At 34.8% G+C, this 24,066-nt stretch overlaps 1 protein-coding gene across 3 annotated transcripts in view; it reads left to right on the plus strand.

Annotated features, from left to right (window-relative positions):
• DCAF6 (DDB1 and CUL4 associated factor 6) overlaps positions 1–24,066 on the plus strand; it is a 166,149-nt gene that overhangs the window by 32,825 nt on the left and 109,258 nt on the right. For all 3 annotated transcript variants that reach the window (XM_024742398.1, XM_024742399.1, XM_024742400.1), the window contains exons 3-4: positions 10,281–10,373; positions 19,925–20,110. In XM_024742398.1, coding sequence (XP_024598166.1) covers positions 10,281–10,373; positions 19,925–20,110 — 279 coding nt within the window. The remainder of the gene's footprint in view (positions 1–10,280; positions 10,374–19,924; positions 20,111–24,066) is intronic.

Raw genomic sequence — 24,066 nt, forward strand, 5'->3', positions numbered from 1 at the left:
TATTTTTGTGTATGGTGTGAGGTAGTGTTCTAATTTCATTCTTTTCCATATAGCTGTCCAGTTTTCCCAGCACCACTTATTGAAGAGACTGTCTTTTCCCCATTGTATATCCTTGCCTCCTTTGTTGTAGATTAGTTGACCAGAGGTGTGTAGGTTTATGTCTGGGCTTTCTGTCCTGTTCCATTGATCTATATTTCTGTTTTTGTTCCAGTGCCCTATTGTCTTAATTACTGTAGCTTTGTAGTATAGTATGAGGTGAGGGAGTATGATTCCTACAGTTCTGTTTTTTTTCCCTCAAGATTGCTTTGGCTATTCAGGGTCTTTTGTGTCTCCATACAACTTTTAAGATTTTTTGTTCTAGTTTGTAAAAAGTGCCATTGGTAGTTTGATAGGGATTGCATTGAATCTGTAGATTGCTTTGAGTAATATAGTCATTTTCACAATATTGATTCTTCCAATCCAAGAACATGGTATATCTCTCCATCTGTTTGTGTCATCTCTGATTTCTTTCATCAGTATCTGATAGTTTTCTGAGTACAGGACTTTTACCTCCTTAGGTAGGTTTATTCCTAGGTATTTTATTCTTTTTGTGGCAGTGGTGTATGGGAGTGTTTCCTTAATTTCTCTTTCATATTTTTCATCATTAGTGTCTAGGAATGCAAGAGACTTCTGTGCATTAATTTTGTATCCTGAAACTTTACCAAATTCATTGATTAGCTCTAGTAGTTTTCTGGTGGCATATTTAGGATTATCTATATATAGTATCATCTCATCTGCAAACAGTGACAGTCTTACTACTTCTTTTACAATTTGCATTCCTTTTATTTCTTTTTCTTCTCTTACTGCCATGGCTAGGACTTTCAAAACTATGTTGAATAATACTGGCGAGAGTGAACATCCTTGTTTTCTTCCTGATCTTAGAGGAAATGCTTTCAATCTTTCACCTTTGAGAATGATGTTGGCTGTGGGTTTGTCATATATGGCCTTTATTATGTTGAGGTAGGTTCCCTCTATGCCCACTTTCTGGAGAGTTTTTATCATAAATGGGTGTTGAATTTTGTCAAAAGCTTTTTCTGCATCTATTGAGATGATCATATGGTTTTTATTCTTCAGTTTGTTAATATGGTGTATCACATTGTTTGATTTGCATATATCAAAGAATCCTTGCATCCCTGGGATAAATTCCACTTGATCATGATGTATGATCCTTTCAGTGTGTTGTTTGATTCTGTTTCCTAGTATTTTGTTGAGGATTTTTGCATCTGTGTTCATCAGTGATATTAGTCTGTAATTTTTTTTGTAGTATCTTTGTCTTCTTTTGGTATCAGGGTTATGGTGGCCTCGTAGAATGAGTTTGGGAGTGTTCCTTCTTCTGCAGTTTTTTTGGAAGAGTTGAGAAGCATGAGTGTTAGCTCTTCTCTGTTTGAGAGAATTCACCTGTGAAAGGGTCTGGTCCTGGACTTCTGTGTGTTTGAAGATTTTTCATCACAGTTTCAGTTTCAGTGCTTGTGATTGATCAGTTCATACTTTCTATTTCTTCCTGGTTCAGTCTTGGAAGGTTATACCTTTCTAAGAATTCATCTGTTTCTTCCAGGTTGTCCATTTTATTGGCATAGATTGCTTATAATAGTCTCTTATGATGCTTTGTATTTCTGTGGTGTCTGTTGTAACTTCTCCTTTTTCACTTCTAATTTTATTGATTTGAGTCTGGCTAAAAGTTTATCAATTTTGTTTATCTTCTCAAAGAACCAGCTTTTAGGTTTATTGATCCTTGCTTTTGTTTTCTTTGTTTCTATTTCATTTATTTCTGCTCCGATCTTTATGATTTCTTTCCTTCTACTAACTTTGGGTTTTCTTTGTTCTTCTTTCTCTGGTTCTTTTAAGTGTAAGGTTAGATTGTTTCTTTGAGATTTTTCTTGTTTCTTGAAGTAGGGTTGTATTGCTATAAAGTTCCCTCTTAGAACTGGGTTTGCTGCATCCCATAGGTTTTGGATCATTGTGTTTTTGTTGTCATTTGTCTCTAGGTATTTTTTATTTTCCTCTTTGATTTCTTCAGTGATCTCTTGGTTATTTAGTAACATTGTTTAGCCTCCATATGATTGTGTTTTTTACGTTATTTTCCCTGTAATTTATTTCTAATCTCATAGTGTTGTGGTTTGAAAAGATGCTTGATATGATTTCAGTTTTCTTAAATTTACCGAGACTTGATTTGTAACCCAAGATGTGATCTATCCTGGAGAATGTTCCACGTGCACTTGCAAAGAAAGTATAATCTGCTTTTTTTGGATGGAATGTCCTATAAATATCAATTAAGTCTATCTGGTCTAATGTGTCATTTAAAGCTTGTGTTTCCTTATTTATTGTCATTTTGGATGACTTGTCCAATAGAAAAGTGGAGTGTTGAAGTCCCCTACCTACTATTATTGTGTTACTGTCAATTTCCCGTTTTATAGCTGTTAGCGTTTGACTTACATATTGAGGTGCTCCTATGTTGGGGGCATAAATATTTACAATTGTTATATCTTGTTCTTGGATCGATCCCTTGATCATTATGTAGTGTCCTTCCGTGTCTCTTTTAGTAGTCTTTATTTTAAAGTCTATTTTTTCTTTTATGAGTATTGCTACTCCAGCTTTCTTTTGATTTCCACTTGGATGGAATATCTTTTTCCATCCTCTTACTTTCAGTCTGTGTGTATCCCTAGGTATGAAGTGGGTCTCTTGTACACAGTATATATATGGGCCTTGTGTTTTTATCCATTCAGTGAGCCTGTCTTTTGGTTGGAGCATTTAATCCATTCACATTTAAGGTAATTATACATACGTATGTTCCTGTTACCATTTTCTTAATTGTTTTGGGTTTGCTTTTGTAGGTCCTTTTCTTCTCTTGTGTTTCCCACTTAGAGAATTTCTTTTAGCATTTGTTGTAGAGATGCTTTGGTGGTGCTGAATTCTCTGAGGTTTTGCTTGTTTGTAAAGCTTTTGATTTCTCTTTTGAATCAGAATGAGATCCTTGCTGGGTAGAGTAATCTTGGTTTTAGGTTCTTCCCTTTCATCACTTTAAATATATCGTGCCAGTCCCTTCTGGCTTGTGGTGTTTCTGCTGAGAAATCAGCTGTAAATCTTATGGGAGTTGTATGTTGTCATTTTTCCCTTGTTACTTTTAATAATTTTTTTTCTTAAATTTTTGTCAGTTTGATTACTGTGTGTCTTGACGTCTTTCTGCTTGGGTTTATCTTGCCTGGGACTCTGCACTTCCTGGACTTGAGTGGATATTTCCTTTCTAATGTTAGGGAAGTTTTCGACTATAAACTCTTGAAATATTTTCTCGGGTCCTTTCTCTCTCTCTTCTCTTTCTGGGACTGCTATGTTGCGAATGTTGGTGTGTTTAATGTTGTCCCAGGGTCTCTTAGTCTGTCTTCATTTCTTTTTATTCTGTTTTCTTTATTCTCTTTTATGGCAGTAAATTCTACCATTCTGTCTTCCAGGTCACTTATCCGTTTTTCTGCCTCAGTTATTCTACTATTGATTCCTTCTAGTGTAGTTTTCATTTCAGTTATTGTATTGTTCAGCTCTGTTTGTCTGTTCTTTAATTCTTCTAGGTGTTCTTCTTTAATTCTTCTAGGTCTTTGTTAAACATTTCTTGCACCTTCTTGATATTTGACTCCATTATTTTTCTGAGGTCCTGGATCATTTTTACTATCATTATTCTGAATTTTTTTCTGAAAGTTTGCCTATCTCTACTTCATTTAGTTGTTTTTCTGGGGTTTTATCTTGTTCCTTTATGTGGTACATAGTCCTGTCACTTTTCATTTTGTCTATCTTACTGTGAATGTGGTTTTCATTCCACAGGCTGCAGAATTGTAGTTCTTCTTGCTCTTTCTCTCTGCCCTCTGGTGGATCAGGATATCGAAGAGGCTCATGCAAGCTTCCTGCTGGGAGGGCCTTGTGGTTGGAAGAGCTTGGTGTATCTCTGGTGGGCAAAGCTCAGTAAAACTTTAATCCACTTTTCTGCTGATGGGTGGGGCTCTGTTCCCTCCCTGTCGGTTGTTTGGCCTGAGGCTTCCCAGTACTTGAGCCTACCCAACTCTTTGGTGGGGCTAATTGTGGATTCCGGGAGGGCTCATGCCAGGGAGTACTTCCCAGAATTTCTGCTGCCAGTGTCCTTGTCCCTGTTGTAAGCGACAGCCACCCCCCTCCTATGCATAGGTCCTCCAACACTAGCAGGTAGGTCTGGTTCAGTCTCCTATGGGGTCACTTCTCTTTCTCCCTGGGTACTGATGCACACACTATTTTGTCTGTGTCCTCCAAGAGTGGAATCTCTGTTTTACCCAGTTCTGTCGAAGTCCTGCAATCAAATCCCGCTAGCTTTTAAAGTCTGATTCTCTGGGAATTCCTTCTCCCATTGCCAGACCCCCAATTTGGGAAGCCTGATGTGGGGCTCAGAACCTTCACTCCAGTGGGTGGACTTCTGAGGTATACTTGTTCTTTTGTTTGTGAGTCACCCACCCAGCGGTTATGGGATTTGACTTTATTGTGATTGCGCCCCTCCTACCACCTCATTGGGGGTTCTCCTTTTTCTTTGGGTGTTGGGTATCTTTTGATGATTTTCAGTGTCTTTCTGTCGATGATTGCCCAGCAGTCAGTTGTGATTACGGTACTCTCGCAAGAGGGAGTTGTTCCGTACAAACTTCAGGACTTCTATTTCTGTGAAAAATGCTTTTGGAATTTTGATAGGGATTGCTGTAAATCTGTAGATGGCTTTTGAGTAGTATAGTATAATATTAACTTTTTTCATACATGAATGTGTCTTTCTGTTTGTTTTTTCAGTGTTTCTCATCTTTGTCGTATAGATTTCAGTGTATAGATCTTTCACCTCCCTGGTTAACTTTATTCCTGAGTATTTTATTGTTTTTGATACTGTTGTAAATGGGCTTGTTTTCTTTATTTCATTTTCAGATAGTTCATTGTTAGTATACAGAAATGCAACTGGTTTTTGTTTGTTGATGATATATCTTGAAACTATTGAAATCATTTGTTAGTGCTAATAAATTTTTGGTGAAGTCTTCAGGATTTTCTATCAATATATATACGATGAGGTCATCTGCAAACGAAGATAGTTTTATGTCTTCATTTCCAATTTAGATGCCTTTTATTTCTTTTTCCTGTCTAATTATTCTGGCTGGGACTTCCAGTAGTATGTTGAATACAAGTGATGAGAATGGACATCCTTGTCTTGCTCCTGATCTTAGAGGAAAAGCTTTTTTCAACGTTTCACCCTTGAGTATGGTGTTAGCTGTGGACTTGTTATATATGGCCTTTTTTATGTTGAGGTGTAATCCTTCTATTCCTAGTTTGTTGAGAATTTTTATCATGAAAGATGTTGAATTTAGTTAAATGCTTTTTGTGCATCTATTGAGACAATCATTTTTATCTTTCCATTAATGAGGTGTATTAAAATTATTGATTTCTTTATATTGAACCGTGCTTACATTTCAGTGGTAAATCCCAGTTGATTATGGTGTATGGGTCAATGATACTTTAAAAAAAATTTTTTTTTTAAATTTTTTGTCTGCGCTGTGTGGCATGTGGGATCTTAGTTCCCTAACTAGGGATCAAAGCTGCACCTCCTGCATTGGAAGGGCAGAGTCTTAACCTCTAGACCACCAGGGAAGTCCTGGTGTATGATACTTTTAATGTGATTTTGAATTTGATTTGCTAGTATTTTCTTGATAATTTTTGCCTCTATATTCATCAGCAATGTTGGCTTGTAGTTTTCTTTTCCTGTAGTAGCCTTATCTGGCCTTGGTGTGAGGGTAATGCTTACCTCAGAAAATGAGTTTAATTCTTCTTGAAACATTTGGTAAACATTTAAAGCCTGAGAAGCTATCTGGTCCTAGGCTTTTTTGTTGTTGTTACTGTTGGGAGGTTTTTTATTTAATCTCTTTACTCATTATTGTTCTGTTCAGATTTTCTTTTTTCATGATTCAGTCTTAGTCAATTATATGTTCCTAGGAATTTATTCCAGGTTGTCTAATTTGTTGGTGTATAATTATTCATAGTAGTCTTTTATGACTCTTTATGTTTCTATGGTATCAGTTGTAATGTCTTCTCTTTTATTTATAATTTTATACTCTTGTTAAGTCCTTCGAAATGTTTGTCAATTTTGTTAATCTTTTCAAAAAACCAGCTTTTAGTTTTTTTTATCTTTTCTGTTATTTTCCTGTTCTCTATTTTATTCATTTCTGCTCTGATCTTTATCATCTTCTTTCTGCCAACTTTGGGCTTTGTTTTTCTTTTCTAGTTCCTCAATGTGTAAATTTAGATGGTTTATTTGAGATCTTTCTTTTTTTCTTAATGTAGGCATTGATTGCTATAAACTTCCCACTGAGAACTGCTTTTGCTGCATTCCGTGTGTCTTGTTTTCATTTTCACTTGTATGAAGATATTTTTTGATTTTTTTCTTTGATGCTCTGGTTGTCCAGGAGTGTGTTATTTAATTTCCACATGTTTGTGAAATTTTCAGTTTTCCTCCTGTCAATTTCTATTTTCATACCACTGTGGGCAGGAAAGATACTTGGTAGGATTTCATTCTTTTAATGTTTGCTAATACTTGTTTTGTGGTCTAACATGATTTATCCTGGAGAATGTTCTGTGTTCACTTGAGAAGAATGTTCTGTTGTTGGATGGAATGTTCTATATGTATCTGTTAGATTCATTTGATCTAAAGTTTAATACAAGTCTAATGTTTCCTTACTGATTTTTCTGTCGGTATGATTTATCCATTGTTTAAAGTGGGGTGTTGAAGTTTGCTACTATTATACTGTTCTCTTTCTTCCTTCAGACCTGATACAGTCTTTCTTTTTTTTTTTTCAGTCATTCTTTTTAATTTTAGACATTCTAATAGATATTTAGCAATAGCAATATGTGGTTTTAATTCGTTGTGCTATCTATTTTTACATACAGTCATCCCTCCGTATCCACAGGTTCTGCATCTGTGGATACCGAGGGTCGACTGTATTTCTCCATTTTATATAAGGTACTTGAGCATCTACAGACTTTGGCATTCGTCCGGGGGTCCTGGAACCCATTCTACTGGATACCAAGGGAATATGGTATTCATCTGTATCCCTCAAATTTCCTAAGCTTAATAGTTCCAGCCCCCTTTTTTTAAGATTCTGTAGGATATTCTATATAAACAATTTTGGCATCTGAGAATAAAGATAGGTTTACTTCTTTTCCTGTCCGGTTTCCTTTTATTTCTTTTTCTTGTCTTACTGTGCTGTCTAGTACCCTAGACAGTGTTGAACAGAAGTGGTGAGAGCAGACATCCCTGTCTTGTTCTGATCTTAGAGGGAAAGCATCCAGTCTTTCATTATTAAGTATGATGGTTTCTTAATGGATGTGCATTGTCCGGTTGAAAAAGTTGCATTCTACTTTGCTGAGAGCTCTTTTTAATGAATCGTTGTTGGATTTTTTTCAAATGTCTGTTCTTTTTTCAGATGTTTATTCAGATGTCACTGCATTTATTGCAGTGATCATATGATTTTTTTTTTAGTTTGTTAATATCATGGGTTACATTGATTAATATTTGAGTGTCAAACCATTCTTGCATTTTCCTTGAGTCATGATGTGTTATCTATTTTCATATATTGTTTTATTCAATTTTCTAAAATTCTGTTTTAGAGTTTTTGTGTGTACATTAAGGATATTGGTCCATAGTTTTCTTGTATCAATGAGTTGGTAAGTATACTGTTCTTTTTAGTTTTCTAAAATACTTAGTACAGAATTTTCATCTTTTATTTTTTTAAAATACTTGGCAAAATTCACCAGCAAAGCAGTCTGGGCCTGGAGTTTTCTTTGTTGAAAATTCTAACTGCAGTTTGTTAATGAAAATGGACAGTCTTGAGTAAATTTTGTTTAGTATGTGTGTTTCAGGGATTTTGTTAACTCCCCACGTTGTTGAATTTATTTGATAAAGTTCTCCACAGTGTTCTTTTATATGTTTAAATATTTGTAGAATGTGTAATGATGTCACTGCTCTCATTCCTGATATTGGTAATAAGTTCCCCCACCCCTTCTTTTTCTTGATTAGTCTGAGTAGAGGTTCATTAACTTTGTCTTTTCAATGCACCAGTTTCTGGTTTTATCAATTTTCTGTGTTTTCCTGTTTTCTTTTTCATTGATTTCTGCTCTTATATTCATTATTTCCAATCTTCTTTTGACTTTTGATTTCATTGGCCTTCTTGTTATACCTTTTTGAGTGGAAGTGGAAGTCATTGTTATGGGACCTTTATCCTTCTAATATAGGTGTTTTTGTGCTGTAAATTTTGTTCTAAGCACTATGTTCGCTACAACCCCAAAATTGAGGTATGTTGTGCTTTTATTGTCATTCAGTTAAAAATACTTTGTAATTTATTTTGTGATTTCTTTTTTGACCATGTGCAATTTTATAGTTTTCAAATATTTCTTTGTGTTAATGATTTCTAATTTAATTCCATTTTGGACAGAAAACATTTTATGGGACTTGAAGTCTTTTAAATATATTGAGATTTGTTTTATGCCCCATAGTAAATATCTTCTATATTGGTAAATATTTCATGTGTACTTAAAAAGAATGTATATTCTGCTGTTTTTGGTTGTTTCAGATGTGATAGTAAATCTGGTCCTAGTTACTCCACCTTGATTGAAAGTGGAAGTCAGTAATTCCTTCTTATTTTTTAAAATTTGGATATAGTTCACATTCCATAAAATTCATCTCTTTTAAGTGTTCAGTGCAGTGCCTTTTAACTATATTCATAAAGTTGTATAGCTGTCACTGCTATCTAATTCCAGTATATTTTCACTATCCCAAAGAGAAAGTCCATACCAATTATCAGTCACTCCCATTCCCCCTCCACCAAGCTATAATCTGCTTTCTGTCTCTGTAGATAAGCTTATTCTGTACTTTTTATGTAAATGAACCATATAATATGTGGCCTTTCAGACTGGTTTTCACTTAGCATACTTTTTAAAGGTTCATCCATGTTGCAGCATGTATCATTATTTCTTTTTATGGCTGAATAATACTTCATTGTATGGATATTTTGTTATGAGCAAATGGGTTAGTCACATTTTGTTTATTCATTATTTGGTGAACATTTGAAATGCTTCCCTTTTTGTCTGTTATGAATAATGCAGCTGTGAACTTGAGTGTAGAAGTTTTTCTGTGACATGTTTTCAGTTCTCTTGGGTATACATTTTGTTGTGGAATTGCTGGCTCTTAGCGTAACTCTGTTTCAGTTTTTGACCGTACTGCCAAACTGCTTTCCAAATAGCTGTATTATGTTGCATTCCTACCAGAAATGTATCAAGGTTCCAGTTTCTTGACATTCTAATTCTTCTTATATTTTGTGTTTTCTTTTTCTTAAATTATTATAGCCATTTTAACGATGTGAAGTGGTAATTCATTGTGGTTTTAGTTTTCGTGAAGACTGAGACCTATGTTTCCTTCTAAGAGCTTTAAAGTTTTGGCTCTTACATTTATTTTTTTTACATCTTTATTGGAGTATAATTGCTTTACAATGGTGTGTTAGTTTCTGCTTTATAACAAAGTGAATCAGTTATACATATACATATGTTCCCATTATCTCTTCCCTCTTGCATCTCCCTGCCTCCCACCCTCCCTATCCCACCCCTCTAGGTGGTCACAGTGCACCGATCTGATCTCCCTGTACTCTTACATTTAAATCTTTGATCATTTTCAGTTAATTTTTGTATGTGATGTGAAGTAGGGATCCAAATTCCTTTTGCTTGTGTATATCCAGGTGTCCTAGCACCAATTGTTGAAAAGATTATTGTTTCTCCATTGAATGTTCTTGGACCCCTTGTCAAGAATTACCTGACCATAAATGTATGGGTTATTTCTGGACTCAATTCCATTCCATTGATTGATATGTCTATGATCATGACCGTACCACACAGCCTTGGTTACTGTAGCTCTGTAGTAAGTTTTTCTAATTCCTTTTTAGGTGACTTGGTTTTATGTCTCTGGATATAAAATGGACTAATTAAAATAAATTTAAATAAAACTTAAGAAAGACTCATATTTCATTGTGAATTTATAGAACATTGTGCTTGCCAAATGGCACTCAGTATGCATTTTCACTAAGTAAACTGGTAAATACTATTTACCATAGGCATAACGTCATTAGTGATATAAATTTTAAACCATCAGCTAAGTGAAGATGGCATACTCATTTTACTTTCAGTCTGCTTAAATTTCTTTTTTGCTTTCTTTTTAGGTTAATACGATCTGTTGGAATGAGACTGGAGAATATATTTTATCTGGCTCAGATGACACCAAGTTAGTAATTAGTAATCCTTACAGCAGAAAGGTAAAGTGGTTTTAAAAATCTACAACTTAATGAGAAAAAAAAAATCAAGAAGCTAGAAATCAAGAAATAGTGAATAATCATGGAGTGGGCATTTGTAAAGAATATCCCTATTTTTCTAAAGTTATATAATTTGGAAGTTATCACATGCAAGTTCCTTAGTTTCTTTAAGAAAACATTAGATTTCATTCAGCCTTTTGACTCTAGAAAATTTAAATATGCTTCATTTTATGCATGTGGATAAAATTGCCAAAAGTGACATTATCTCAATAAGCCATTCTTTTGGGGGAAAAATGTGATTTTTTTTCTTTTATGCTCACAGAATCTAATCTTCAGCCAAGCAGTTTAAGAAACTGAATTTTATCAGTTTACAAACAGTGGCTAGGTTCTAATGAAATGCTTCATAACATCCAATTCAGTAAACTGGGATATCATATTAAATTTTAATTTGCATTATGTTCTGATTTTTATTGGCCCTTCTTCTGACTTTATAAGAGTAAGTATACAAATACTTTTATATGAATGAGAATACTGTAGATTGGCAGACTGAAGTCATATTTAATATTAGCAATCATACAGAATAAATTGTTCATGTATTTTTTGTTTTTCTACATTTAAATAGTTAAGATATTTAAATAAATGTTTGTGGTTCTTCAGCCTAAAAAAAGGTTTGTATGGAGGCTATCCTTTTTTTGGGCCTCTCACTGTTGTGGCCTCTCCCGTTGCGGAGCACAGGCTCCGGACGCGCAGGCTCAGCGGCCATGGCTCACCGGCCTAGCCGCTCCGCAGCATGTGGGATCTTTCCGGACCGGGGCATGAACCCACGTCCCCTGAATCCGCAGGCGGACTCTCAACCACTGCGCCACCGGGAAGCCCTGGAGGCTATCCTTGATTAAAGGACAGGTCATAGTTTTATTTCAGAGATAGCTTTACTTAATTGTCCTGACTTAGCAGAGGGAAACTTGATGTTTCAGAATCCTGCTTGTTTTAGCTCTGCAATTACTCAGAGAACCTTCCTGGAATAATGTATATGTGGAATGCTTTTTGATCATCACTATCAGAATTTTAATGTTTACAGTATTTAAATCACTCATCTAGATACCAATGGAATAATTTTTTTGTTTTGAAAAGATGCAGAGCTTTACTCTGTTTTAAAAAAAATATTTATTTATTTGGCTGCATCAGGTCTTAGTTGCAGCACACGGGATCTTTCGTTGTGGCGTGTGGGCTCTTCGTTGTGGTGCATGGGCTTCTCTAATTGCGGTGCGCAGGCTTCTCTCTAGTTGTGTACGGGCTCCAGAGCACGTGGGCTCAGTAGCTGTGGTGCACGGGCTCTCTAGTTGTGGCGCACAGGCTCTAGAGTGCATGGGCTCAGTAGTTGCGGCATGCAGGCTTAGTTGTCCTGCAGCATGTGGGATCTTAGTTCCCCAACCAGGGATCAAACCCATGTTCTCTGCAATGGAAGGCAGATTCTTAACCACTGGACCACCAGGGAAGTCCCAGAGCTTTACTCTTTCCTATAAAAATTGTTGTAAAATACACATTACATAAAATTAAGCATATTAACCATTTTTAAGAGTTCAGTTCACCGACATTAAGTACATTCATATTGTTGTGATACCATCACCATCATCCAGCTGCAAAACTCTTCTCATCTTGCAAAACTGAAACTCTATACCCATTAAGCAATAACCCTTCATTCTTCCCTCCCCCAGCCCCTGACAACCACTGTTCTACTTCCTATCTCTATGAATTTGTCTACTCCAGGTACCTCATATAAGTGTTTTTATACTGTATTTGTCCTTTGTGACTGGCTTATTTTACTTAGAATAAGGTCCTTAAGGTTCATCCATGTGCAGCATGTGTCAGTATTTCCTTTCTTTTTAAGGCTGACAAATATTCCATTGTATGTATGTATCATGTTTTGTTCAGCCTTTCATCTGTCAGTGAACACTTGGGTTATTTCCACCTTTTGGCTATTGTGAATAATGCTGCTATAAGCAGAGCTGTACAAATATCTCTCCAAGTCCCTGCTTTCAGTTATTTTATGAATATCCCCATTGGAATAATTTTTAAAAGATCTTATTTTTCCTTTATTTGCTTATTTAAAAAAAATGATAATCACTTTGATGTATGGTTCCCAGTAGAATATGTATATTTGAAAAGTGATTACTCTTCTTTTTCAGTTTGAGAAATGATTAATCAGATAATACTTTAAAAGATTTTGAGTATAACAAAACTTTATAGTTTTCACATAGTGGTTTTAATAGATCCAAATTTGCTGTCATATAGGAATATTTTTTGTTTTAAAACACTGATGATTCACTACATAGGAAAATAAAGTTTTTTGATCTTGAGTCAGATATTATCTGTTCCTATAGTTTTACTCTCTTTTTAAATCCTGTGAGTTCATGGAAAGATTAATTTATTGCATATAAAAGTTTTGATACTTTTTAAAAATAGATTTAATTGTTCCTTATGAATGGCATCGTGTCTTAGTTATATATATCATAAATCTCAAATACATAAAAAAGAGAAGCTTCTTTTTTCAAAAATTACAGGCTAGTTTATTTGGACCAATCCTCCCACTGAAATCAACTCAAAAATGCTTGATTAAAAACTTTAAAAATTATCCTAAAAGTAAATAACTGTCTTGATAGTAAGGAATTATCAGTCCAAAATGGAAGGGAAAAAGGGAATCCAGAGAAGTGAGCACAATAGCCACTTTTGCCCTGAAGTTATTTGTCAGTCTTAGCATATCTAAACTTTAGTTTTGGTGGCCTTGAAGGTCAAGGTAAATAGAAACAAAGCTCAGGATCCTAGTCAGGTATGGATTCCTATAAGAGACTTCGCACAATATTCTGGGACCCCCAAAGGGCCTCCTCCTCAAGGTATAGATGAAACAGAAGGAAGTTAGCCCTCAGGTAGCCTTGCAGCATCTTCTGTAAAAGAAATCCTGAGTATATGCAAAATTTTTCTTGATTTGGCTTCATTCAGCTACCTTTAGTTCTTAGAGCATAAAATGTTGTTTGTTTCTTCTATGCTTTGCTTCTGCTTTTCTCTCTTTGTGGGATGTTCTGCTGTCCCATGCACCTCCTACTTACTTGGCAAGCTTAATTTCATCCTTCAAGCCTCAGCTCTTATCTGTGATATATCTCTAGTTTACCGAGGCAGATGCAGGCATTCCTTCCGCTGTGTTCTCGTATTTTATGGATAACTCAATTATTATGTTTGTTTGCATGTTGCTCACCATTAGACTATAACTTCTTTGGGACAATGACCATTTCTTTTTCCTTTTTGTTTCCTCAACACTTAGTAAATTTCCTGTCATGTAGTAGGTGCCCAATAAATATTAGTAAAAGAAAGGCAAGAAGTTTCTGTATTCAATGCCTTAGACAAGGGTAGGTATGGGTTGGGGGAGGAGTGATTTTTACTAAGAGATTGAAGAGCTAGCATCTTCTATCTAGATACTCCTGGATCAAGCATAAAGTTTTGAAAGTGTTGTATATAACGTGATGCAGGAGGGAAGAGATACCTGCTTGGCCAGCTAGATTAGTCAGAGTAACCTGATGATCAGCAAAGTGATAGACATTACAGCTAGTTCACTTTCACATTTATTACTAATTGAAGTTAACAATATATTTTGTTCATTTTAGATTAAATTACTCTGCCATTTTCCACCTCTGTAGGCCATTATTCTTAGATGTTTTCTGAAAAAGTATTATAACGCATTAATCCAAGGAAAGCATAAATAAGAAAATAAATCTAGCTTTCAAAAATTGTAACTGTTTGCAGCTGCACATCTATTTTTTTAAATCGACTTTACTGCTATTTATCTCCAGTAGCGTGCATATCTGTATTGGCTGTATTGATTCCATTTCAACAATTAAAAACAAATTCCAACCTTTGGTGAAATTACTAACTGTATATAGATGAGTACTATAGTTCTTCCAACAGTTATCTATTAATAAATTAGGGAAAGAAGCAGTACAAAATGAAGTTAACATGATTATGCAGGGGTCAGGTAGTAGGTTTGATAGGCTAGATTAAGGAGTTTACTTTTTAGTGTAATTGAAATAGCTGATCACTAGAGTATTTTAAACATGGAAATGATATGATTTGTCTTTTTAAAAGTTAGCTGTGGTTGCTTTTTGGAGAGTAGAGTTTGAGTAAGATCAGAAGCTAGGAGATAGGAGGCCATTGATGTAATCCAGAGACTGAGATGAAAATCTCTGAGATTGTAGTTGAGAATGAATGATGGTTGAGGCAGAGATAATGGCATTAAAGGTGGTGAGAAGTAATTTGAAATGTATCTTGGACATGGATTTGCTGGTGGATTTTATATAGTGGATGAGGGAAAGAGAAATGAAGGATGCTTCCTTAGTTTTTGACTTGATCAACTGTGTGGGTGGATATGGATGTTATTAAGATGGGGAATACTAGAGAAAAAGGAGTAAGTTTGGAGAGGGACATCTGAAATCAAGAGATTTGTTCAGAGGGAAAGGACTTCAGTTTTTTACTAATTACTTTAATGGTTACTCTGATTACTTTAATAAAGAAATTTCTTTCAATTTTTGAGTGATATGTGATATGCCAGTACACATGTTAATGTATTGAATGAGGTCCCTCCTTTTGTTTCTGGAGCTATACATAAACCTATTGAATGGAGATAAATCAAATTGTTAAGAATAATGTCTGCTGAATGTGACTAAAGCAAAGTCAAAGGCCTATGAGACTAAGAAACTACGTACATTGTATGTAGTGACATATATACTTAGATACTTGCTAAACCATGCTGAAATATTTGACAGCATTAAAGGCTATGATTCTATCTTGTTTAAAGGCTTTACATTAATTATTCTCTGTGTTATTTCTTGTACCTTAATTGACTAGGTCTCAGTGTCTTGGAGAGAGGAATGAAAAATTTTAAAACATTTAACAGTTTTTATTCTCCACTGGCTTTGGTTGATGTAGGTGCAAATTCTCTCCCCTTTTTAAAATTTGACCTTAATTAAATGTGCATTAATAAGACTTACAGTACAGTACTGTATGGTACTCAGCAAATCCTCATTTTGTTCATGACCTTAGGTCTTAGATAAAATGAGGTGACTTAAATACTTAAGGTGGTCAAGGTAAGTAGCTGCTAATACTTATACCAGATCTGTGTTCTGATTTGGTGTCATACTTCAGTTATGAATTTGTCAGTGTTATACAGTAAATACTCACTTAAAACCAAACCAAAAATAAAGTTGAAATATCTTTTCCTAAATTTATTTTAAGATTTTAAAACTGATGAAAAAGTTGAAAGAATAGTACAATGAACATCCACAAATAGATTGTTTAAAAAAGTATTTTAGAGTAAGTTGGAAGCATTATGCACTTCATTCATGAATACTTTGACATCTGTCTACTAGGAACAATAACATTATCCTATATAGCTATAATACAGTTACCATGGTCAAGATATGTAATATTGAATGTAGAGTTGATCCTCATTACTTACAGATTCCATATTTGCAAATTCACCTACTCATTAAGTTTATTTTTAACCCTAAAATCAATACTTCCAGTGTTTTCCTGGTCATTTATGGCCATGTACATGTACAGAGTGCCAAAATATTTGAGTTGCCCAGCACATACATCGACACTCACATTCCCAGGTGAGATCAAACAAAGTGACACTCAGACTTCTTGTTTCAAATCAAATACTGTAAGCATACTGTATTGTTTCCTTTTTGTGATATATTTAGTGTCACAGGTTTTTCATTTTTGTGCTTTTTGTTAGTGATTTCAGTGTTTAAGTGGTCCCCAGCTATCGTGCTGAAGTACTATCTGCTATTCATAAGTACAGGAAGCCTGGGATGTGCTTTATGGAGAAAATATGTTAGGTAAGCTTCATTTAGGCGTGAGTTACAGTGCTGTTGGCCATAAGTTCAATGTTAATGAATCAACAATATATATCAAATAAAGTGTCTTTAAACAGAAACACATGAAACAAAGTTACTTATTGATTAGTTGATGAAAATATTGTGACCAGAGCCTCATAGGAACCTAACCCTGTATTTCCGTAGGAGCAGTGATTCAGCACTTGCTTTTTCAGTGTTTGTGGTGACTTTACAGAGCACAACTACCAGTAGTAATGAGAATTGACCATATGCTGTTATCATATTTGTATAATATATACAGTTTTGTACTGTTGACTGAAAAAAATGCACAACCTAAAAGTTGAGAAATATGTTTTATTTGGTGGATATACTGAGGACTTAAGCCAGGGAGACAGCCTCTCAGATAGCTCTGAGGGACTGTTCTGGAGAGGTAAAGGCGGAGCTAGGATATATAAGAGTTTTTGCAAAAAAAACATCAAAAGATTACTGCTAATTAAAAAACCCCAGACATCTCAAGTTAAAGAATTTAGCTCTTTGTTTGGGAAGATGTAAGAATCTGGGCTTATTGAAATTGTTCCTTTGCTATGTACCTTAACTATCTATGGTCTGTATCCTCTTTTTCTCTATCTTGAATCCCCTCAGGGTGCACCATTGGGGGTGGCTGCAGAGACTGATGGCTTGATGGCTGGCAGCCTGCTTATTGCTGTTCTGAGTTTCCCTCAGGGTGCACCATCGGGGGTGGCTGCAGTGATGGTTGGATGCAACATCCTTTGTTTACTGATATGGCAGGTGACATTCTTCGTCCATGGTATATTACATATATACACACATAATACGTGCACATATATACATGTATAGTCCATGTTCAAATTTTCCCATTTCAGTAATTTTGTCACTGCCATGCCTCCTTCAATCCAGCCCCCAATCCAGCACCACATATTTCATTTATTTGTCATATTTCCTTTGTCTCCTTTAGAACAGTTCATTCAACTTTTTGGTCTTTCATGACATTGATATGTTGTTTTATTGTTATATTGACATATCAGTCAAGTTATTTTATAGAATGTCCCTCCATTTGGATTTGTCTGATTGTTTCTTCATGAGTAGATTAACATTAAACATTTTTGCTAGGAATTCTCCATGGGTGATGTTGTAGTACCTGATATTAATTTGTCCCCTAATTGATGATGTTAAGTTTGATCTTTCCATTGTGTAGGTACATTTACCCTTTGTGATTATAAGCTACGGGAGAGTAGTGTGTTGGGACTGTGTGAATATTCTCTTTCATAGCAATCTTTCATACAGTTTCAGTATTCATTGATTCTTGCCTTAATCAGTTGTTATAATGTGGTTATAAATAGTGATTTTTAATTCTGTCATTCTACATTTATTAATTGACATTATTCTGTGAATAAGAGCATTTCCTTTGTCTTTGCCACCTTTTTGAAAAAATTACTGTGGGATTATAGATTTTTATTTTTATTCAATAAATTATAATCTATCACTGATATTTTTATTGATGCTCAAATTGCCCCAGTTTGTTCAGTAAGACATTTTTTGTTGTTCTTTTATTTATTTATTTAAAACATTTTATTGGAGTATAGTTGCTTTACAGTGTTGTGTTAGTTTTGTTCAGTAAGACATTTTTTGTTGTTCTTTTATTTATTTATTTAAAACATTTTATTGGAGTATAGTTGCTTTACAGTGTTGTGTTAGTTTTGTTCAGTAAGACACTTAAAGTGAACTAAAGCAACTTTGTGTGTGTGTTTTGACATATTCCCTTATTTTGAGCACATTTTTTTTAAAAAAAGCACACCAGATATTCCCATTGCATTAAATTCCCATTGTATATAATACATTGTGGGGATGTACCATAATTTATTCAGCCAGTCTCCTGTGTTTTGCTATTATAAATAACTCAGTAAGTAACTTGGTACTTTTTTTTTTGGTATTATTGGAGGTGTATCTTCAGCATAAATTCTTAGAAATAGACTTGTCTGATCAAAGGGTTAACGCATATGTGGTTTTGTGAGGTGCTGCTAAATTCCTCTCCATTGGTCTTGTACCATTTAGCAGTCCCACCAGAATTGTTTAAAAAGCCTGGTGTTCCGCGCCCCCCCTGCCCCCACCGCCCCGCATGCTCATTTATACAGTATGTTGTCAAGCTTTTGAATTTTTCCCAGTCTGAAAAGTGGGAATTAGTAATCTCAATGTAGTTTCAATTTACATTTCCTTTATGAATAAACTTAGATGCTTTTTCACATTTTTAAGGGCCATTTGTATATCTTTGGACTATCTCTTCAGATCTTTTGCCCATTTTTTAAAAAATCAGGTTTTGTTGGGTTTTTTTTCCCCCCCTCTCAAGTTTTAAACACTGTTGGGGGATTTTGTCTTTTACCTGCAGTGTATGTTACAAATATTAAAATATTTATTTTAAACTGTATTTCCGTCACAGGAATTCTGGTCTTTTAAATTATGAAGGAGTTAGATGTAGGAAGTTCTGCTGTATCCTCATCTGTACCATTTCATTACTTTATGATTCATTTAAATTCAGTATACTTTTATTTCTTCATCCTGAAAGGGAATAACTTAATAATCATCTAGTAAACAGTTTCAAAAGTCAATCAAGATAGTCTTTTTATATTTACTGAGGGTTTATGAATGAGTCAGATACACCAAGTAGGTGGAAATATGTATATTTAATTTTCAAGGCACTGTTGTTGAACCCAAGTTTGTGTGCCTGATGCACAATGAGGCCAAACAAACCTAAATGTCAGAGTTTGGAGCAGAGAAAGGTTTATTGCAAGGGCCATGCAAGGAGAACAGGTGACTCCTGCTCAAAAGACCCAAACTCCCCATGGGTTTCAGGGAAGAAATTTTTATAGGCAGAAATCTGGGGGAGGAGGGCTGCTGGGTGTGTAACCCTCCTCTGGTTGGCTGGTGGTGAGGTAACAGGGTGGTGTTCTAAGAATCTCCAGGCAGTCTGGGGCCCACGTGCTTGTGCCCAGCCTGAAGTTACCATCCTCCACCTGGGTGGGAGGGGCTTAGTTCCTATAGAAGAACTCAAAGATAGGTATCAAATTGTTATGCACAATCCCTTCTCCTTCCTGCAGAGAACCAGGACCAGTTCCCTTTGCTGTTTCTGCATTTTCTCAGTCCCCTAATTAGTAACTGTTTAATCTGCCCTTTGGAACTTAGGGAAGGCGTAGGAGGCTAAAAGCCTTCTTCCTATAAACAAGAAACAGGGGACATTGAAAGGCTTTTATGCCTGGGACGGCCCCACAGGGTCCTGCTTGGTTTCAGTCCCCCGTTTTCTTTGATTCTCCTCAGTCATGAGAGGAACAGATGTTGGACGAGACAGGGAATAAAATTTGGATAGACAGGTTAATCATAAACTCTGCAGAGGAACTCAGTTTTAGGAGGACTCAGTTTCAGCACTATTCCTGTTGATACTTAATCTTCTTCACATCTCAGAGAGAAATAAAGAAAATATGTGAGATTCTGATTTCTTTTTTTTCTAATTACAATAGTTTGGAATCAAATGATATTTTTTCATTTGAGATGAGAATGTTAATGAGAATTTATTCCTGGCTGTGATTATATTGAATTTGAATGTTTCTTTTTAGGAACTATTAAATTACTAAGAACTACTTCCCCTCTGTGTTTTAGGTTTTGACAACAATTCGTTCAGGGCACCGAGCAAATATATTTAGTGCAAAGTTCTTACCATGCACAAATGATAAGCAGATTGTATCCTGCTCTGGAGATGGAGTAATATTTTATACCAATGTTGAGCAAGATGCAGAAACCAACAGACAATGCCAATTTACGTGCCATTATGGAACTACCTATGAGGTACAGTATTACTGTGATTTATCTATATGACATATTTGTGTTTGTTTTGTATAGGTGTGTATGTATGTGTAGATAGATATGTGTATGTACATATGTGAAGATTTGTGTGTATGTACACATTCATGCATAAATAGGTAAAGATATTATTGACAATATCTAGATTTCAGTATTTGAGAAAATGTATCTTGATAGGCTTGTGAATAAAGTTAAAGAATAAGATGTGAGTAATAGTAATGGGGTTTGTAATTTCTTGAGCAACTATACTCTAAGCAAACAGATATCAGCCTTTATAGATGCTTCTTTATTGTGCTATAGGGCTCTATGCTAGGCTTTAACTTCGTAACCACTTTCTCACTGTTTTGCATAAAGTCACTACCGGCATGCTTATCAAATGTTCAGGTCAGAAGGGACGCTAGTACAGTAGACAAAAGAATCCGATTCCTAAAGGATATTAATAAACTGAAGCCCTAAACTGAATTAAATGAGGTGAAATGAATCTGAGACTCAATTATACTGCTTTGGTTCAGAAAAATTGCCTACTCTTCAAAATGCTCCTTTATAATTTTGTCATTTCATTTCTTTGTATCAGATGATTCATTGTTTTCCTATATTCTTTTAACCTGATATATCTTTTCCCATTACTTGAATTTCAGTTCTTCTGTACCCTTATTTTATGATGTGTACTTATAAAAATAGTATTCTATAGCTGGATTTTTTTTTATCCGTTTCTCACAAATTTGGCTTTTAACTGGAGATTTCAGTCAATTTATGTTTATTGTGAGTGCTGATATATTTGGATCTATTTATATATCTTATTATAAGCTTTCTATCTGAAAAAAATTTCCCCTATTAATATCCCCCTCCTCTTTTTGCCTTCATTTTGAATTGCTTGAAGGTTTTGCATTTGGCCCATTTTGTTTCCGCTATTTGCAAGGAAGATGGACATTCATGTTTTACAAGAGTAATTAACAAAGTATAAAGTCTTCTCCTGAATGTACACCTTAGCACATTATAATCTCTTCATCCCTTGTCTAATTTTATATAGATATAAGTTTTATGTTGTTCAGAATGTAGTTATATTCTGTTTTTCCCCTCATGAATTAAAATATTATCATTGTTTTATTAGTTAGTGTTTGTTTAGGTTTACCGACATATTTACCAATACCTTTGGCTCTTCTGCTACAGATTTTCTATGTGGGGTCATTTTGTACCTGGTAAAGTACAGTCTTTACCAGTTCGTTTAGGTGAGAGTTTGTTGATCTAAAACAGTTTTAGTTTCCTATTTCCCTTTTCTTTCTTTCATTCACTTCTTCCCTTTTCATCCTTTTCCAGAAAATATCTTTTTCATGTCAGTTCTTCAAAGGTAGTTTTACTAGATACACACTTATAGTTTGACAGTTATTTTGTTTCAGGTGATATTCCACTGTATTCTGCCCTTACTTTTAAAATTGAGAAGTCAGTCTAATTGTGCTTCCTTTGTAGTTAACTTATCTCTCTTCCTTGACTGCAGGTAATTCTGTTTTTCTTCACTATTTTTATTTCTTCTTAATTAATATCACAACAGTGTATCAAGGTATGGATTTGCTTTTTATTTTTCATACTTGGAATTTATGTTCTTGATCTTAGAAACTGGAATCTTGAAAAATGAGGGAAATTTGTAGTTAGTAAGTCTTTGATTATTCTTACCATTCTCTGTATTTTTTTTGTCCTTTACCTTTTATTTTTTAAAATTAATTGATTAATTAATTGATTAATTTTTTCACACACACACACACACACACACACACTGTATTTTATTTTTGTAAGAGATAAATAGACTGACACCAAGCATTGTAAATGGATGACCACAACAAAAGCAACGATTGCAATTACCAAACACAAAACACACTCATACTATGTCATAAGATTGACATTCAGTCCAGTAATCCTCCACTGTAACAGCTCCTTTACTTTGCAGTGAGAATTGATTTGTATATTTTTTACCTCTGAGTCCTTGTGAGATTTTTTTTATTATTATTCAAGCAGAAAGTCACAAAAATTATAATCATCCTCATCAGTTCACTCAGTCCCATGTAATTATTTTTTTTATCTTGATCTTTTGTTAGCACTTTTATGAATTCATCAGTTTTCCATTAGAGTTCTGAAAATGCTTATTCATTCAGTTCAGCAGTATAGTCAGTTACCAGAAACCTGTACCTCTCAGAGTCTTTTCCATGAATTCCTTGACGATGAAACCCTTTTATAGGAACATATTTGCAAAAGCATCAGAGTACACCCAGAACTGTCTGTAAATGACAAAAGACTTAAAAATGACCACGGTTAAAGATTTGATGAAAGTTCATAATAATGCAATTGACAAGGAAATTTAGTTATTTCTGAGACATACATTTTAAAGTAATAACTAGAATTATGACTTTTAAAATTATACCAGAACATATAAGATTTTTAGAAATTTCATGTAATGTCTGAAACATTTATATTAACATATTTCCATACAAATAACCCAAAGAAAGTTTAGTATTAGTTGGGTTTTTTTTGTTTTGTTTGTTTTTTTATACTGCAGGTTCTTATTAGTCATCAATTTTATACACATCAGGGTATACATGTCAATCCCAATCGCCCAATTCGGCACACCACCATCCCCACCCCACAGCGGTTTTCCCCCCTTGGTGTCCATACATCTGTTCTCTACATCTGTGTCTCAACTTCTGCCCTGCAAACCGGGTCATCTGTACCATTTTTCTAGGTTCTACATACATGCGTTAATATACGATATTTGTTTTTCTCATTCTGACTTACTTCACTCTGTATGACAGTCTCTAGATCCATCCACGTCTCAACAAATGACTCAGTTTCGTTCCATTTTATGGCTGAGTAATATTCCATTGTATATATGTACCACATCTTCTTTATCCATTTGTCTGTCGACGGGCATTTAGGTTGCTTCCATTACCTGACTGTTGTAAATAGTGCTGTAGTGAACATTGGGGTGCATGTGTCTTTTTGAATTATGGTTTTCTCTGGGTATATGCCCAGTAGTGGGATTGCTGGGTCATATGTATGGTAATTCTATTTTTAGTTTTTTAAGGAACCTCCATACTGTTCTCCATAGTGGCTGTATCAATTTACATTCCCACCAGCAGTGCAAGAGGGTTCCCTTTTCTCCACACCCTCTCCAGCATTTGTTGTTTGTAGATTTTCTGATGATGCCCATTCTAACTGGTGTGAGGTGATAACCTCATTGTAGTTTTGATTTACATTTCTCAAATAATTAATGATGTTGAGCAGCTGTCCATGTGCTTCTTGGCCATCTGTATGTCTTCTTTGGAGAAATGTCTATTTAGGTCTTTTGTGCATTTTTGGATTGGGTTGTTTGTTTCTTTAATATTGAGCTGCATGAGCTGTTTATATATTTTGGAGGTTAATCCTTTGTCTGCTGATTCATTTGCAAATATTTTCTCCCATTCTGAGGGTTGTCTTTTCGTCTTGTTTATGGTTTCCTTTGCTGTGCAAAAGCTTTGAAGTTTCATTAGGTCCCATTTGTTTATTTTTGTTTTTATTTCCATTAATCTAGGAGGTGGATCAAAAAGTATCTTGCTGTGATTTATGTCAAAGAGTGTTCTTCCTATGTTTTCTTCTAAGTTTTATGGTGTTTGGTCTTACATTTAGGTCTCAAATCCATTTTGAGTTTATTTTTGTGTATGGTGTTAGGGAGTGTTCTAATTTCATTCTTTTACATGTAGCTGTCTAGTTTTCCCAGCACCACTTATTGAAGAGACTGTCTTTTCTCCATTGTATATCCTTGCCTCCTTTGTCATAGATTAGTTGACCATACATGTGTGAGTTTATCTCTGGGCTTTCTATCTTGTTCCATTGATCTATGTTTCTATTTTTTGTGCCAGTACCATATTGTGTGGATGACTGTAGCTTTGTAGTATAGTCTGAAGTCAGGGAGT

This window comes from Neophocaena asiaeorientalis, unplaced genomic scaffold (genome assembly GCF_003031525.2).
Source record: "Neophocaena asiaeorientalis asiaeorientalis breed wild unplaced genomic scaffold, Neophocaena_asiaeorientalis_V1.1 scaffold99, whole genome shotgun sequence".
NCBI lineage: Eukaryota > Metazoa > Chordata > Mammalia > Artiodactyla > Phocoenidae > Neophocaena > Neophocaena asiaeorientalis.